The 16,702-nt window shown below is 36.5% G+C and overlaps 3 protein-coding genes across 3 annotated transcripts; all 3 read left to right on the top strand.

The window, feature by feature from the left end:
- The first annotated feature begins 1,238 nt into the window (after positions 1–1,238).
- LOC103432295 (senescence-associated protein AAF, chloroplastic-like) lies at positions 1,239–4,121 on the top strand. The gene is made up of 9 exons (XM_029097778.2): positions 1,239–1,374; positions 1,610–1,681; positions 2,312–2,380; positions 2,500–2,546; positions 2,646–2,775; positions 2,864–2,932; positions 3,044–3,147; positions 3,683–3,758; positions 3,834–4,121. Exons 1-9 carry the CDS (start codon positions 1,372–1,374, stop codon positions 4,005–4,007), a joined length of 744 nt encoding a protein of 247 aa, XP_028953611.2. The 5' UTR covers positions 1,239–1,371; the 3' UTR covers positions 4,008–4,121.
- Positions 4,122–5,526: 1,405 nt separating this feature from the next.
- Positions 5,527–9,703, top strand: LOC103432326 (myosin-binding protein 3-like). The gene is made up of 4 exons (XM_008370511.4): positions 5,527–6,958; positions 7,037–7,204; positions 7,337–8,753; positions 9,219–9,703. The coding sequence occupies exons 1-3, from the start codon at positions 5,797–5,799 to the stop codon at positions 8,728–8,730; spliced, it is 2,724 nt and encodes a 907-aa protein (XP_008368733.2). The 5' UTR covers positions 5,527–5,796; the 3' UTR covers positions 8,731–8,753; positions 9,219–9,703.
- A 3,024-nt stretch (positions 9,704–12,727) lies between these two features.
- On the top strand, positions 12,728–14,708 carry LOC103405821 (HMG-Y-related protein A-like). Its single transcript, XM_008344831.4, has 2 exons — positions 12,728–13,148; positions 13,924–14,708. The coding sequence occupies exons 1-2, from the start codon at positions 13,098–13,100 to the stop codon at positions 14,422–14,424; spliced, it is 552 nt and encodes a 183-aa protein (XP_008343053.1). The 5' UTR covers positions 12,728–13,097; the 3' UTR covers positions 14,425–14,708.
- The last annotated feature ends 1,994 nt before the right edge of the window (positions 14,709–16,702 follow it).

The following is a 16,702-nucleotide window of genomic DNA, read 5'->3' as shown; positions in this document are numbered from 1 at the left end:
GATATTCATCCTAAGAGAAATTACAATTATTAATCACAAGAAGCCAGCGTCAATTTCAGGGAACCTTCCGACCAAAATTGCATCAAATTACTTTTCTAAAGATCCTAATGGTGATCAGGCATTACGACAATTAGATAGTTTTTATCCCGGTGATTAACAATTCAAAGTACGCATGCAATCGATCATAAGCAATTAAATAAAAATCACATATTCATGCTAAGGCTCAAGGCTTCGCCCTAGCAAAAGAAATTAGTTCCGCATATTCATAATTGAAATCATAGAAAATATTCTTAAGAAAAAGATTGAAAACACCTTCAAGTAGAAAATCTTCAAAACCCTAGCACTCCTCTCTGTCTCCAGTATTGCATAAAATAAAGCGTCCCCTAAAACTGTAGACGGCCAAGCAATATATCTGCTAAGCCCCCACAAAAACCCTAGAAAACATAACCCTAAATTAAATGATAAAAATTCGTCTAAAATCTGAACAGCCACGTTTTGGCCCATAAGCTGCTCCAAAACTGGCCCAATATAGCTGGATTTAATGTTTGGACTATTCTGAACACTTTTCCAGAAGGCCACGAACCCATCCGAGGTCATCTTGGGCTCCAAAAACGCAATTTAAGCCCAAAAACGTCACTTTCCAGCACTGCGCACTGCTTCTTTATTTCATCGTCAGAAAATCACCGCTTGGTGGAAAAATCCCAAATTTTGATACGATCAAGCTAAGTGACTCACGAACGTCCTCCAACTGGAATTACTCCAAAATTCGTCCATTTGATCCTGTTTTGCTCCAGAGGAAGCCGAAAGTCCTATATTGAAAATACAATTCAAAGTATCAAAATTCTTCCAAAATATTAACCAAAATATACTAAGATTAGGGTAAAATATATAATATAAAATCTACTCATCAGAAGACCATGGGTCAATCTTTTGACTGGAGATAAACCTGGAACAGGGGTATGGTGATGTAGATGAAGTTAGATAAGGAAGTTAGTGGCTCTGGCAGAGTAGGAGAATATACGGACACCTCATCATGATAAAATGGGAGAATGCTGATTCCACGTTTTGAGGCATTCCTTCGAATGTTCATTCTGGGGAATGAGCACTCAACCAAGGATTTTGTATATGTTCTTGGATGAATATTTTTCTCCTTTTAGAACTTCTGGCTTCTAAATTCTTTTTGTTTATTTAATGGGAGAATGGATTATTTGGTTCTCTTTTTTTCTGGTTGCCTAAACATGCAGTCATCTTTCTCAAGAAACTTATGATGTTGTTATCCTGACCTTCTGCTCTGTAGCACGGGCAAAAGAGGATACTGAGAAAATTGACCGTAATGTGAAGAAGAAAGCCGAGCTCCTTCATCATATTGCTATGGTATGTGTATTATTTAAGGGGGTTTTTAACAGTAAGTCACAAAGCAACACTTGTAATAAACACTTACTTTTGGTGTCTCTATTTTTAAGCCATGAACTATTTTTTAAAAAATATTTAAGCCCAGCCTTTCTGGGATAAATAAATAGGGCCTAAATATAAATAGTTTTTTTTTGGGCAGCTTTTTATTAAAACATTGAATCTTTTTACTAATTTGATAACCAAAAATCCTCTGCAAATCTTAAAAGACAAAGCCGAGTCTAGATTGAAAACCGCTGCAGATAAGCATTGGAGTGACGGAGCCTTAGAGGTACGCGTTTCACAGAAAGAAACTCTTTTTGTTTCATCTGTTGTTTGACATGATGTAGTGTCTCAAAACATGGAAATTTTGAAGGAAACTTTGAAGAAATTGAAATCATTCATTATGCATCAATTAACTATAAGAGCTTCATACAATATGTATTAATGATGAATATGCAACGTATAAGGTGAAAACAGTGTGCCCTGCCGGTATATTTGACTCTAAACTAGGTTACTATAGTTTAATAGTTTACTTCTAATACCCATTAGTGTGTGTAGTTAAACTACGAGAGTGTAAAATAGAAATAAGCGAGCCAGGAAACAATCCAAGAAAATGAAAAAGATGTCAAAGTAGAAAGAAATGCACGTAAATAAGGGCTTGATTGATGCACAAGAGTACAAACAAGAGAGGGTACATGAATCTGCATCCAATGCTTAGAAAACCGTTGCTAGTATTCTAGTATAATTAAAAAACAATTCAAGTTTTTTGAAATTCGATTCTACATTATGTGTATGTATATAAAATATATATTGTAAAAGTGCAGTGTTACTTATGGAAAACAATTTTAGTTGTCTGGAAAATACAATGATGATAATAATGCACTAAATATGCATCTTGGTGCTGTGTTGACTCTCTTAGGCTGATTTGCGCCGTGCTGACCTCCGTGCGAAACAACGTGCAATGGAAGATGCCCTAATGGCTTTGGAGGTAAATTGATTTTGTTTTGCAATACTAATCAAGGATACTTGTAGGAGAATATGTTTCTAGTTTATCATGTCTAGTTATGTTGCTCTGTGTTCTCTGAATTTTTTACATATTATATGCAGTTTGTCAAAAATATTCTTGACAGGATGGTAAACAAATTGTACAATTTGTAAGTTTCTTTTGTGATTGTTAAGTTCCTTCGTAGTTTGATCCCTTCTATCACTTGTGTATTCACCTTTGGAGCATAATATCTCATGTCAACATCCAGTCCTCTGCAAAGCGAAAATGGTGTTATATCAGAAAATGACATACTGGGGCGTATAATGCTTGAAAAGAATGGGAAAAGTCTTGATTTCCCTCCTGGAGAAGTATCTACTGATCGCATTACGGCAATTCAGGTCCCCTTTTCCTGGAATTCTCCAGTTCTCTTTCTTTCTACTTTCTTGAGATTCAGGATATTACAACCATGTGACTGGTTGTGTACAGGAAGCTTACTGGAGTATGGCTTCTGCCTTCTTTGAAGCTGATGGAATTGATTATACCGATCCTGAAGAGGTCCATATCTAAATACGTATTTATGTTCATGATCTGATCTAGCAGTTAATGTTACTATGTTAGACTGCTTGTAGGGTCGCTTATTTAAATTATCTTTTCTATCTGGAGTAGCTCGAGCTGTTAATTGCGACTCTAATTGATCTCGATGCAATGGATGGTAAAAGTAGTGTATCGTTATTGGCGGAGTGTTCAAGTTCTCCTGATGTCAACACCAGGTAAGTTATGCAAGCATTACTTATCTTATAGTGCTCCTTGGACAATCTTAACCCCCTTCAACGTGACAAATGCATACATTTTCCCTCACAAGCTTACAGTTTAGTCTGTATTGTTGTGTTGTGAAACTAAGATTTAAGCATACAAAGCCAATCATGCAATATGCTTTACTTTACTGACGTGCATGGACAAGGCTTCTTGGAATTATTTTGCCTCTCTTTTTGGAAACAATGCTGAGAAAAGTGTCACTTGTGTTTCTTTTAGGAATTTGTTTGTCATTTTATATATTGCGAATTTGTGATCCATTTCACTGTAAAATGCATAATAACCCTAACCTATGAGAAGGCAGTAGATAGCCAAATAGAAGTCTGACGCTGACATTAATTTAAAACAATCGTGCTACTGAATATATTTTTGAGTAATATAACAAATTCCAGCGACAAGGAAGCCTGTTTGAACTTTGATTCCTTAGTTTCTGTCGACTCCTACTTGACTTGTATATCATCCACTCTTACCTGTTTGTTTTCTGTTGTATAGGCAAGCAGTGGCCAATGCTTTGGCTGCAGCTCCATCTATGTGGACTCTTGGTAATGCAGGAATGGGAGCATTACAGGTTTGCTGGAAATTAAATAATTGTATTCATCATTCTTTGCCGTGATGATGCCAGAAACTCATGCCTTTCTTGCAGAGACTCGCAGAAGATAGCAATCCAGCAATTGCTGCCGCAGCCTCTAAAGCAATCTTTGAACTTAAGAAACAATGGAAGATTGAGGAAGGAGATAGCTGGAGGTTTACGATGAACCAAAATACCATTCGAGAAGATGAAAGCCAACAATCCGACGACAATGCAAATACAGATTGACATAGTTATACAACTGTAGAGTAGGTATTCACATGGAGGCTTAAATTCTGTACATAGATAAATTGCTGCATTCTTTTTCTTATCTTATCGAAATATATGTCAAATGATTCACAACGGCTGGGGGATTCAAACTTGGGACGTCTCATTAGCTACAAATCCTATCATGTTAGTAAACTACTTAATTTTGTTCAAATTGCTGTCTAGGGTTTATAGTTCAGAGAGTGTTACAAATTTATATAACGTTCAGTTTTGCAGAACTTTTCACCAAGGGACGTGTCCGCGCACCATTTTTCTCTACACAACATGTTTATTTCTAGCATTTAGATTAAAGAAATCAAACGAATTCAGAGAAAGAAGCGGTGTGTGAAAGGAGAAAAAGAGTCGGGTAATCATAAGGGTTGGAAATCCATGGATTCTATCGTCATGTTCCACAAGTTGGTGGTTTTGCACATGAATTGCGACTTGTGAGGTCTCTAGCCAGTTGTTCAAAATTATGGAGGACATTTGCAATAAAACCTTCGACATGTTTTATTTCAAGAGACAAGAGACCCATATCCCACTATAACATGTGGGTCTACTAGTTTCTTCAGTGTTGTTTGTACTTCTATCTGTTAGGGGTAATTTCATTTTTCTGGTAACAATTCGATGATTCAAGTGTTGGTCGAACTCTAGACCTCTTGATCTTTTGTAATTTATTGTACTACAAAGCCAACAAGTTACTAAAAAAATTAAAAAAAACAGATATTTATTAAGGTGTTAGGTAACTGTCGACTTTTTCGTTTTGCTTTATTTTTTGTTATAGCACATTCGAGAAATAATAATCGCACGCCCTATTATTCCTTGTATATATCTTTGTTTATACTTGGCAGTTTTCTCCTGATTTACTCAATCCAACAGACCTCATTTGTCCTCTTGCACACTCCTATTTATTTTTGTCCATTAATTATCTTTCATTTATTCAATCCAAAAGTAAATAATCGGGAATATAAAAGGACAAAATATGAGTGTGTGAAAATCAGCCCTTTAAACATTTCAAGGAAGCGTTTGGTTGATATTTGTTATGTTTCTGAAACCCAGTAATGAACTTTTTGAAAGATATCCATATATTTATTTTTACCTCTTACATACTTCTTTTTAATTGTTATCTTTTAATCTTCTCCAACTCATTCGATCCAACAGCCGAAAATTCAGAAAGACGTGTGAAAGGTAAAAAATAATGTCTGGTAACACTACTCCTTTTAAAAAAGTTAAAGCAAACATACACAGGCCCAGGAGCAAAAGCAAGATATTATAGAACCAACTTTATTTATACAAAGGCTCTCCAATCACTTCCAAAAACCCCCCAATTAGATCCAGTTCCTTCCCTTTTTTCTTCGACTTTGCTTTTTTTCTTGTTAGCTTTTTTATCATGCCTGCCACTGTTGAGTGTCTGTTGACAAATGACAACCCATGTTTCATCATTCCCTGCCTCTCACTTTAATTCCAAATATAACAAGAATCCCAGGTAGCGTATGCATTTATTTGATTAACAATTAACAAGTACAAATTAATTACATAATACTTGTGCCGATAACTTTTACTTTCTTCTACGGGCGCGGGTTTATAGTTCATAGTCTTTAACGCACATTACAAACCACCTTTCTTTCTAATCGTATTTCCTTTTCCAACGCTGAAGACGGATCCCCGCTCCCCCTTTTTGATAAAATGAAGAAGAAAACATAATTTTTACTGTAAACCAACTTAGAGCTGAAGCATTCCTCTCTCTCTCTCTCTCTCTCTCTCTCCATCCATGGCAGGCAACAAGTTTGCAACCATGTTGCACAGGAACACCCCGAAGTTGATTGTAATTCTAGTCTATGCTGTCCTTGAATGGATTTTGATAGCACTCCTCCTCCTCAACTCTTTGCTCAGTTACTTGATCACCAAATTTGCCGATTACTTTGGTCTCAAACAGCCTTGCCCGTTGTGTACTTGTAGAATCAATCGCGTCTTGGAACAAGGCAACAGCTCAAACAACTCTTACACAGATGTTGTATGTGAGAGCCATGCCACTAAGATATCCAACATGTTTTCCCGTCCTTGTTCTCCACCGTCTGAGCCTTCTTGGGGTTCTTTGGAGTATGCCCGGAAAGGAGATTCAGCTGTAGAGGCTGCGGATGATGGAAACAATGGAGGCGAGTATCAAAGTGCAAACAAACCCGATAGCCTGTCAACTCACAGTGACAATGGCTATGAGTTAGAGACAACGAATGAAGAACATGAGGACGATAGAGTGGCAGACGAGCAACAACTTACTTCGGATGTTTGCAGTTCTAGCTTCAGAGGTGGTGCAGTGGAAGATTGTCTGAGGTCTAGGTCAGTATTGCTATGTCAGAAAAATGATGCAGATGAAGACAACAAAGGAGGTTCTCTTGAAATTGTGCGGTCAGATTCTAACAGCTCGAACCTTGTCCATCAATCCTCCGATGCTAGTGCTACTAGCATTCAGTGTTGCTTTGAAGAAGACTACTCTCTCGAAATCATCCCCCTATCTTCCGAGAATGGTTTGATCGGTGCTCACAATCACCGGTTGATTCCTGTGGAGTTGATTGATTTTTCAACTACAGTAGACCAAGGAATCCGCAATGTAAAAGAGGAAGAGGTGAGAGAGCATGATCATCATGAAGTGAATTTCGCTTCCGACTCAAACATCGGATCTCAACCTCAACTCTCTGGAGAAGCATCATTAGTACTCATGGTAAACGAGAGTGCAGTTAACACAAGTAATGGAGAAGTTGAAAGCTTAGATATGGCGAGGGGTTTTACTGATAACTCTTCTGAGGTAGACGCGGAAGAGGGAAAACAAGATTTGCTTGGCAAGCCATGTGATGAACTTGTCACTGATCCAGGAGCTCAAACATTATTTGTTCGAATTGAAGAACCTGATAACAAAGAACAAAATGATCCACCAGGTACAGAAGAATTGTAGTTATTCACTAAATTTATTCGCTATAAGTTTATTTTGCATTCTGATTCTTAATTCCATGCAGCATCTGAAGAAGAAAGTATTTCTGTTGATCACATTATACCAAGAAATTTGTCAAGCACAGAAGTGGGTGACCGTGAAACTGATCACCCTCGGGCTCAAGAAGGTTCTTCTTCGACGTGCTTTGAAATTGCCAATGTACCTGATACATTCTCGGATCAGAGTGAATACGGTAAATCTCAAAATCATATCATATCTCCACCTATATACAGAAACTGATTTGATGAAAGGCATTTAGCACTACAAGTAGTGTAATTGTTAAAAAAGAAAGAGCTGGTGTTTACGGTAAATTTAATTTTGACAGGTTTAAGGCACACTGAAGAAGGTATACCGAAAGAGGAAACAAGTAAGCTCGAAAATGATCAAGAATCGGAGGAAGAGAAGATTCCGAACTCACCAACATCAGTAAACAGTCTTTGTTCCTTGCACAAGAAACCGGGTGAGAAAAAAGAGCCGGCGGTAGAAGAGTATTTGGATGGAAGTGGGGTCAGTGAGATGGAAGATGGAGATCCTTTTACAACGATTGGACGGCTCAAAGAAGCTCTGACAGCTGAACGTAAAGCTATAAGTTCCTTGTACGCAGAACTAGAGCAAGAGAGGAGTGCGTCTGCAATTGCCGCCAACCAGACTATGGCTATGATAACAAGGCTTCAAGAAGAGAAGGCAGCAATGCAAATGGAGGCATTGCAATACCAGAGGATGATGGAAGAACAATCCGAGTACGATCAGGATGCCTTACAACTTTTGAATGATTTGATGAACAAGAAGGAGAAGGAAAAGCAAGAACTCGAGAGAGAACTGGAAATATATCAAAAGAAAGTCCTAGATTATGAGGAAAAAGAGAAGATAAGGATCATGAGCAGAATTAAATATGGAAGTGTAAAAAGTAGGAATTCCTCTGCTTCTTGCAGCCAGTCGTGGGATAGTGATGCGCTATCGATTGACCTTAATGTTGAAGCCAGGGACGAAGAAAGTGGCTTCGGTGGCCTTCAAGAAAGCAATAACAACAACAATGCTACAGATGATGCAGGTCTGAGTTTGGAAGATTTAGCTCTGGATTGTGTTAAAAATATGAGTGTTCTTGATGAATCGCTAGCAGGGTTTGAGGAAGAGAGGCTGTCCATTTTGGATCAGCTCAAAGCCTTGGAGGAGAAGCTAATCACGTTGGGTGCAAATGAGGAATTGGGCGATGACTTTAAATTAGCTGAGCATTCCCCCGCGTATAGTCTCAAAGACTTCGAAGAGAATCACGATTTTAGCAGTCCAGAAGAAAATGGGACATCAAATGGATTTTCGGAGGATAAACATCATCCCGAGGGAAAGACATTGGGTTCCATGGTAAAAAGACTTCTTCCGCTTTTGGATGCAACTGACAATGAAACCGAAGAAGGGTTAACTCATGAAGAACACATTGATCGATCTGAATCTATTGAAACAATGCGGAACTCAATTACCAATTTTGAGTTGAATGATGGCAAAATAGCCATTGAGGAGGAGGTGGATCATGTTTATGAGAGGCTACAAGCTCTTGAAGCAGACAGGGAGTTTCTAAAGCACTGCATGAGCTCCATAAAGAAGGGAGACAAAGGGGTGGATCTTCTCCAAGAGATTTTACAACATCTAAGGGATCTGAGGGCTGTTGAACTCCGCGTCAAGAACACGAATGATCCCGAGGGCGATGAAGTTGCAGTTGATTGATACAAGGAGAATCTAATTAAGAGGTAATATTCAAACAAGTTTACAACTCAGTTCTCTGACTTCGGAACAACCTTTACAATGCTGTAGACACTCAAACCACTAATACACAACTAAAAAGCATCAGTGGCCACTGATATCTGTGGAACAAGATGATGCGAGTAAAAGGCTTGTTCGTGCAAATCAAATAACACGCATGGTTAACTGTCGCCGTTGACTACTTAGACACGGATAATCTTGTAGGCACGATATCATAACTCAGGATCTTTTTTTTTTTTTTTTTTTCTGACTAGTGCTTTTTCATGTAGTGAGCAGACCAAACTGGTGTTATTTTAGCAGTTACAGTAACACCAACTTACAAGTAACTAACATAAATCAGTTTTGAAATTCACTTTAGTCCGATTTAGGGTTTAGCATAAACATGCACTTGCATGCATTCTGTCACATTACAAAAGTTAAGATGCTAAAAAAATTTAGTTTGATGATTGCAGATTGCTGTAATATTGGTGATCAGGAAGACTACAGAAGCAGATACATATGTGTGATGAAGAACTAATAATCCACATTTTGTTTAAATACTTGTTGTGGACAGAAATTACGGAATTTATCGATCAAGAGGGGGTGATTCCACTTAGTGGGATAACGCTTTGTCGTTGTTGTTGTATCGTTCAAGGGAAGATCTCTTAAGGGAGGGGAGGGATTCCTTGTTGTGTTTGTTCCACTTGGGCTGGGCATGGCACAAATATGCCCTAAATTTTGCAGTGACTCCGCATTACTGCAGAATGCTGATATATGAAGAGGAGCATTATATTTTGAGTTTGTTAAAACAAGTTGCTTCTAATTATTAATAGTCTGTTTATTATTTTTTCTTCTTTTGGATTGTAACTAGATTTTCTTTTCTTTTGTATTTTAGTTTTATTGAAGAGGTGTAATTAGTTCATTACAAAGAAATCTTCCTTTTTCATTTACCCCAAAATGAAAACATCTTTTGATATTTATTTGTAAGTGAGAAATTTCATTAACGAGAAAAACAATGAATATATTATTGATGGAAGTTGCGTTAATGTAGCCTCGTTAAAAACCCCGAGAAAGGAAAAGAGAGTACCATATGCTCGATAAATTTTTAGTTGTGACGGGACCACTGGTGGTACACCACGTATTTTTATGTAAGTGGTGGAAAATTTTATTTTTTAAGTTATTAACTTTTTGACACACATATCCCACCATTTATTTAACGACACGTGGTGTACCACTCTGTGTGATGGTCACACTGAAAAATCTCTCCATATGCTACCTCAGATTAAAAAGAAAAACACACGAAGACTGCAATGCTATCGCAGTACTAAAAAAACATGAAGACTGCAAAAAATTTAAAACCAATATCAAGATCAGGATATTGATTAACCACCATTATTACGAGAAAATCTTTGATTACTTAGGGGTTGTTAGGTATTTAATTTGAAACCAATATATAGTTTTCCAAAATGCTGAATGTAGTTAAATTATTTAATACTCATTAGTTACAAAAATAAAACCGAAAAATCGACCCAAGAAGATACCAAACAAGCTCTAAGCTTCAGTTTGTTTTTTACTTCATCTATTACCACCCCAAACTTTAGTTTGTTTTTTTTTTATACGACGATATTGAGGAGATTGGGCCACACAATGAGTTAGCATGAATTTCATGAGTAATGCTATTCACACATTTTTTTACCATTCACACATTTTTTTACCTTTCACACACTCTTGTTAATTTTTTCCATTAATCTTCTTTAATTCATTCGATCCGACAATCGAAAATTGAGAGGTGTGGGCGAAAGCTAAAAATAGGTGTGTGGATAACAACACCCTAATTTCATATCAAATTCGTCATTCATGAGAGTCAAACCTAAAATCTCACATGTATAAGTTGCGATAAATAGGCAATTATTTTAACTAGAATTTTCATGAAAAATATTGAACACCTAAGTGGATTATGTGAGAAAGTTGAAGATCCACCATAAAACCAATTGGCAATATGAGGAGTAGCCCAATTATTTATAGGCACTGCAATGTCCATTTTTCTCCCGATGTGGGATTTATACCTCAGCAGGCCTTACCACGTGGAGGACACAAATCGGGTGCATGGAGCACATGTGGCCGTTCAGCTTCATGTGTGACAACATGCTCTAATACAATGAAGAAAGTTAAAGTTCAATTATGAAACCAATTGGTAATGTGGGAAGTAGCTCAATGAATGTCTACTCGTTTATGATCACAATCAAAAAAGTTCGCATCATCCTTTTTTCCTCCCTCTTTTTCATGAAGCTTACAAAGCCAAACTATTCGTTTCGTCAAATCACATAAATAACAAAAGAAATGAGCATTTTTAAAAGGCTATTACGGGTGGAAACTCTCATATATTGATTGTGTATTATTATTATTTTTTTGGTGAATAGAGGGGGATGTTTGTATATTATTTTATCATATGACCCGATGTGAGATCCTATACTCTAACACGCCCCTTCACAAGTGGGCCCACACGGGGTCACATAGGAAACCAATTCCCACCTCGAGAATTGGTCAAGTCATTATACCGAAATGAAAGTCAATCTTTTCGACAGCTCGGTCGGTCGATATTCAATTTTTAGAGCCAACGTCAATCTTTTTGAAGACCCAGTCATTCAATTGCCTTAAGTTGGACTTAGTGCAGCTTTTAAAAGCCGAACTTCAAAAAGCATGTTTGAGCCTGGTAACTCAGGCCCATGACATGTCTAGAGAATAGCCTATTATGATACTATGATTAATTTTGTAGGCCCAAGTACGGTCCACCACCAAAAGGCCTCAGTGATATTAAATGTAAAAACTCTGATATATTAGTTGTCATATGACAAATGTGAGATCCTAATCTCTAACATTATGCACAAAATGTTGGAAAAAGCTTAATTAAGCTGGGACTTTTTAGCCAAAATAGTCCCTGAGATTTGCATAACTCCTCACTTTTGTCTCTGAGATTTGAAATCAATATAAGTGGTCACTGAGATTATCCACCATCACTCATTTTAGTCATTAGGTGAAAAATTATGTTTAATAAGGATCAAAATGACAAAATTACCCTCAATTTAATAAACAATAGACTAAAATGATTTGACAAAAATTGAGGATATTTGTGTCATTTTACCCTTATTTTATGGAGATTTTTTATGGAATGACCAAAATGATTGATTGTGGACAAACTCAAAGACCAATTATATCGATTTCAAATCTCAGGGACCAAAGTGAGGAGTTATGCAAATCTCATTGACCATTTTGGCTAAAAAGCCTTAAGCCGGTGTACATGTCAACTGAAATGGTTGTTAAAAATGTTATGCATTCATAACTCTATATGAGAGTCCATGAAACTCTATATACAATACACTTAATTGGAGTGTGGAACTCAGCTTGAAAATTAGACTCAAAATTCACTAGCCGATCACTAACTCTCTCATTTTAGTTATCTAATACCTACACTCAAACATATTCTCCAATTGTAGTTGGACTACCGTTCGCAATGGAGAACTCCACCCTGGCAAAGGAGTTCACGTGTTCGATGAAGTGTTCACATTTTCAGGCATTCTTTTTACCGTTTGTATAGTGCGTTTCGTAATAATATGGCCGTTGCACAAATTTGGCATCTAGTTTTGATTTTAGCAAGATAATAAATTTTCTCATACTGCTAATTACGTTTCACATACACCTATATTTATGTTCATTGATTATTTATTTAATTTTATTCAATTTAAATACTATAAATAAATAAGAGTGTGTAAGAGAAAAAAAAGGGAACTTTAACGAAAAACACATGGTACTGTTCACTTTAATGAAAAACCACATTTTTACATTAAAAAGTCAATCCTGGTACTATTCACTTTACCCTTTATTTTGTCCTTATCATTAAAACTCAAAATTTTCAAGCAATTTCCATTAGTTTTCTTAAAAAAAAATCCACACTAAAATCACTCTTATGAGTATTGGGACTGGGCTCTCCCCTCCCATCACCTATTGTATGCAGAACCTTCCAATCAGAAGTTCCATAACCTGCCACCTCAGCGATCCCCATCTCACCGTCTCTCAACCGTTCCATCGTCAACTCTGAGACTCCCAGCCGTCGATCAAAGAACCAAAATCAAAATAATTATATTATGTTATTTACTTTATCCTTTTGGCTTTAAATCTTGCTCTCAAATCCTCGCAAGCTCAAATCCAACAGCTTTTTTACCACCAGAAAATTGAGGGTTTTCTCCTTGCTGCTGTAGCTGTAGAAGCTGTAGCAGCAGCTGAGTGTTTGTGGGGTTCACTGAGAGGGTTTGAAATTTCAAACAGCTTCGTTTTATTTTCTCTGCAAAGTTGTAATGGCCACTGAAGAGGTTAATAAACCTCCATCACTCCCTCCTTACCCTCAGGTACTTCCTTCTTCTCTCTCCTTCCAAATCTCTCACTAAAATAATTCTCTAAAATTTTTATTTTTATTTTTTTTTCTGTAGTTCAAACCATTATTTCTCACAGTTTTCACAAATAGTGATGTTTTTTTTAATAAAAAAAAATTATGTTTACTTTTCATGGTCTTGGATATTACTATTCTTGTTAATTTTTGGATATTTTACATGTTGTGGAAATGGAAAGGGTAAATTAAGAGGGGTTCCTGAATAATGGCAAAAATAAAAAATATTAAAAATAATTTGAGCGCTTGGTTCCATTTAGTTTTCATATTAATCATAAGAAATGAGCTTTCACTGATCTGAATATCTCTACCTGTTATAGCTTAGATGTATGACAAAAAATAGTTTGGGTATATTTTCGAGAGAAATGAATACTTGGCGCTAATGGAAGACTGGCAAAATCTAGCGTTTAGAATTCATAGGTCAACCTCACTTAGTAGGATAAGTTTCGTTGCTGTTCCTAGTGTATTTTCGAGGAAAAAAGTATTAGGACTACAGTTTTAGGATTCTCCAAAGTTTTAGATCCTTTTTTTACTGATTTGGGTAATTTGAAATACCAGAACTCATATCAGTAAAAAAAAAAAAAAAAGATTTGAAATTTTGCAGAACCCAAATTTGTAAAATATGTATGTGAGTGAGTATATATATTCATATAACTTGAACATTTGTTTGCCGACGAGAAATTTCTGGGTAGAAAGTTTGGATTTTTTGGTAAAAGTTTGAATTGTGGTATTTTCAGATGATTCTGCAGGCAATTGAAGCCTTGAATGACAAGAATGGTTCGAACAAATCCTCCATCTCGAAATATATTGAATCAACCTATGGGGAAGTGCCGGCCGGGCACAGTACTCTCCTCTCTCACCACCTCAGCAAGATGAAAGATAATGGGGAGCTGGTGTTCTGGAAAAACAACTACACGAAGCCAGATCCCAATGCACCTCCGAGGAGGGGGCGTGGCCGGCCGCCAAAGCCCAAGGATCCATTGTCCCCGGACACCACCTTGACCTCACCAAAGGGTAGGGGCCGCCCGCCTAAGGACCCGGAAGCACCCCCAAAGCCTCCCAAGGTTAAGGTGTCTACAGGGAGTGGGAAGCCGAGAGGGCGGCCAAGGAAGATGGCAAAGCCTACCGGAGGTTTGAGTGGCTCGACCGCAGTGGAAGAGACAATGCCGGGGAGGCCAAGGGGTAGGCCTCCAAAGGTGAAGGATACATTGAGTGCTGGAGTTAGTGTTGGGCAATAGAGTTTTATTAGTGCAGTATTGGTAAGTTTAATGTGTCTAGCTCCCCCTCATTGGCAGAATCGAATGTTAATAACTTCGGGATCGGACAAGCAATCGGAACAGGCTCCGCGTTTATTTCGATGGCGATCAAATCCGACGTTATGTGTTGTCAGTTTAGCTGCTGTGTCTATTGTCTCAACTGTTTAGCTTGTACAATGTGTTGCAGTTGTTTGGTTTCTTAGGTTTGAGAGGGGATGTGACTGCTGCTAATTCTGATTGGAATCTCATTTCATTGTTTGCTTAAATTCTTTTTGTTTTTTTGGGTGTGGATTGTTTGCTTAAGGCTAGTGCTACCCGAACACTCATTTTTACTTTTTACACATCTCTTTTAATTTTTGGTCGTCAGATCAAATAAATTGAAGAAAATTAGTTGCAAAAAATTAACAAGGTGTGTAGGAGGTAAAAACAGGTGTGTGAATAATACTATCCTTGCTTAAATGTACTTTCAAAAAGGCTAATTTGGGTTATCCAAGCTTGATTTGAAAGTGGGTTTGCAGTTTGAAATTATATCAAGGAGAGCGGAAATCGAACACATAACTTTGAGTGTAGGTGAATGCTTTTAAATTTTAAATCACTTGAATTACAATTTTTTTTAGATTTAATATAAAGGAAAATTAATGAAAATGGTTTGAAAACTTTGAGTTTTAATGATAAGGACAAAATAAAGGGTAAAATAAATAGTATCATGATTGATTTTTTAGTGTTAAAATATGGTTTTTTGTTAAAGTAAACAATACCAGATGCTTTTCGTTAAAGTTCCCTTAATATAATTCTCCGAATGTTTCTTTATCTAGTTTAGTATTTTTTTTTCCGTTTTCTTCCTCAAATGATGATATCTACTTTAATGGAGGAAGGAAATTCTAAATTGGGTGGAACACATTCCTCAACTAATGTAATTACGCTCACGATTGGGTATACTTGAGTAGTGTAAGCTATTAATAATATAATATTAGTGATGTTTTTCATCACTGAGTGAGAGGTTTAAATCCGACTTTCATACATGGTGAGTTTACTATAAAAGTATTGATCATTTTTTTGGCTTAGACCCTCACTCTCAATATTATTGTATAAAATAAAAAAATTTAATTTAGTGCAAATGGCCAACAAGCAATTTTTCTTTCATGATACATCCCACTAAGTAATCTAGAAATTACTGGCTAAATCTTGAATATAGAAATTTAATCAATCTTTGCAACGGTTAAATCTTTTACCTAAAACCCGTAACACTAAGTGGTACGTATCATTGTAGCCGTACCCATCTAAAAGACTTATTTTTTTAATACATACGACATTATCTATACTAATAAGTGTAAGGTATCAGCTAAGTATTACAATAAGCTAGTCATAGTAATTAGTTTGAATTCACCTTTAAAAAGGAATCGAACCTAACTTCTCACTTACAACTATAAAAAAATATTACTAAACCATAATACTAATAACTACACTACCATACTTTTGTAGAGTGATTGCTATACATTATTTACGGTGTTGTAGTCTCATGGCTCTTTTAACTGTTGGTGATATGTACAATCTGTAGCCAAAACCATCTACGTGACCATACTTTTTTAATACATACAATATTATTTACACTATAGAGTGTAGGTTAAGTTTCATAATGAGTTAGCCATAATAATTTAATTCGAATTCGCCTATACAAAAAGATTTGAACATAATCTCTCATTTACAAATAAAAAATTATTACTAAACCGTAATACTAAATTACTACAATATAATATGATTGTACAAAGTGGTTGCTATACATAAGTTATGGTGTCGTAGTCTCATGACTCTTTATCTGTTGGCGTGTCTCTTTCTTGAAGGTCTTTTGCCCTCAATTGGCTGACTTCATGTGGGGGCTCAAAGTGGAAGGAAGCCTCTCCTCAATTGGCCAAATTTTTTGGCGTTGAATGTGGTTGGTTTCTTTTCTTCACTTTATTCTTGGGTTCAAAATCAATGCAATTAAATCAAATTAATTAAAGGTTTCGTGATGCATATCCTTCTTTAGTGCTCTGCTCATACAGAAAGAATCCAGATTCTCGTCGGATCTTCTTTGTAAGGATTTCGAGAATTCGTGAATCATATATGTTCATCTTACATCATGCGGTCAAAAATCATTTTAAATATTTGTATCTAAAATTAAATACAATCAGTACCTGACAAAAACTGACAACATGATGTACGATAAATAGACACAATTTACGGATCCTCATGATTCTCACCAAAAGGATCCGGAGAGGAT

Source organism: Malus domestica, chromosome 17 (genome assembly GCF_042453785.1).
Source record: "Malus domestica chromosome 17, GDT2T_hap1".
NCBI lineage: Eukaryota > Viridiplantae > Streptophyta > Magnoliopsida > Rosales > Rosaceae > Malus > Malus domestica.
This window is presented reverse-complemented; position numbering and strand designations above follow the sequence as displayed.

Bases quoted from the DNA above. Each gene is read 5' to 3' on its own strand.
- LOC103432295 (XM_029097778.2), top strand. The intron at 2,381-2,499 runs GTAAATTGATTT...TATTATATGCAG, and splicing joins ATGCCCTAATGGCTTTGGAG to TTTGTCAAAAATATTCTTGA. The intron at 2,547-2,645 runs GTAAGTTTCTTT...GTCAACATCCAG, and splicing joins GTAAACAAATTGTACAATTT to TCCTCTGCAAAGCGAAAATG.
- LOC103432326 (XM_008370511.4), top strand. From the start codon at position 5,797: ATGGCAGGCAACAAGTTTGCAACCATGTTGCACAGGAACACCCCGAAG. The intron at 6,959-7,036 runs GTACAGAAGAAT...AATTCCATGCAG, and splicing joins AGAACAAAATGATCCACCAG to CATCTGAAGAAGAAAGTATT. The intron at 7,205-7,336 runs GTAAATCTCAAA...TAATTTTGACAG, and splicing joins CTCGGATCAGAGTGAATACG to GTTTAAGGCACACTGAAGAA.
- LOC103405821 (XM_008344831.4), top strand. From the start codon at position 13,098: ATGGCCACTGAAGAGGTTAATAAACCTCCATCACTCCCTCCTTACCCT. The intron at 13,149-13,923 runs GTACTTCCTTCT...TGGTATTTTCAG, and splicing joins CACTCCCTCCTTACCCTCAG to ATGATTCTGCAGGCAATTGA.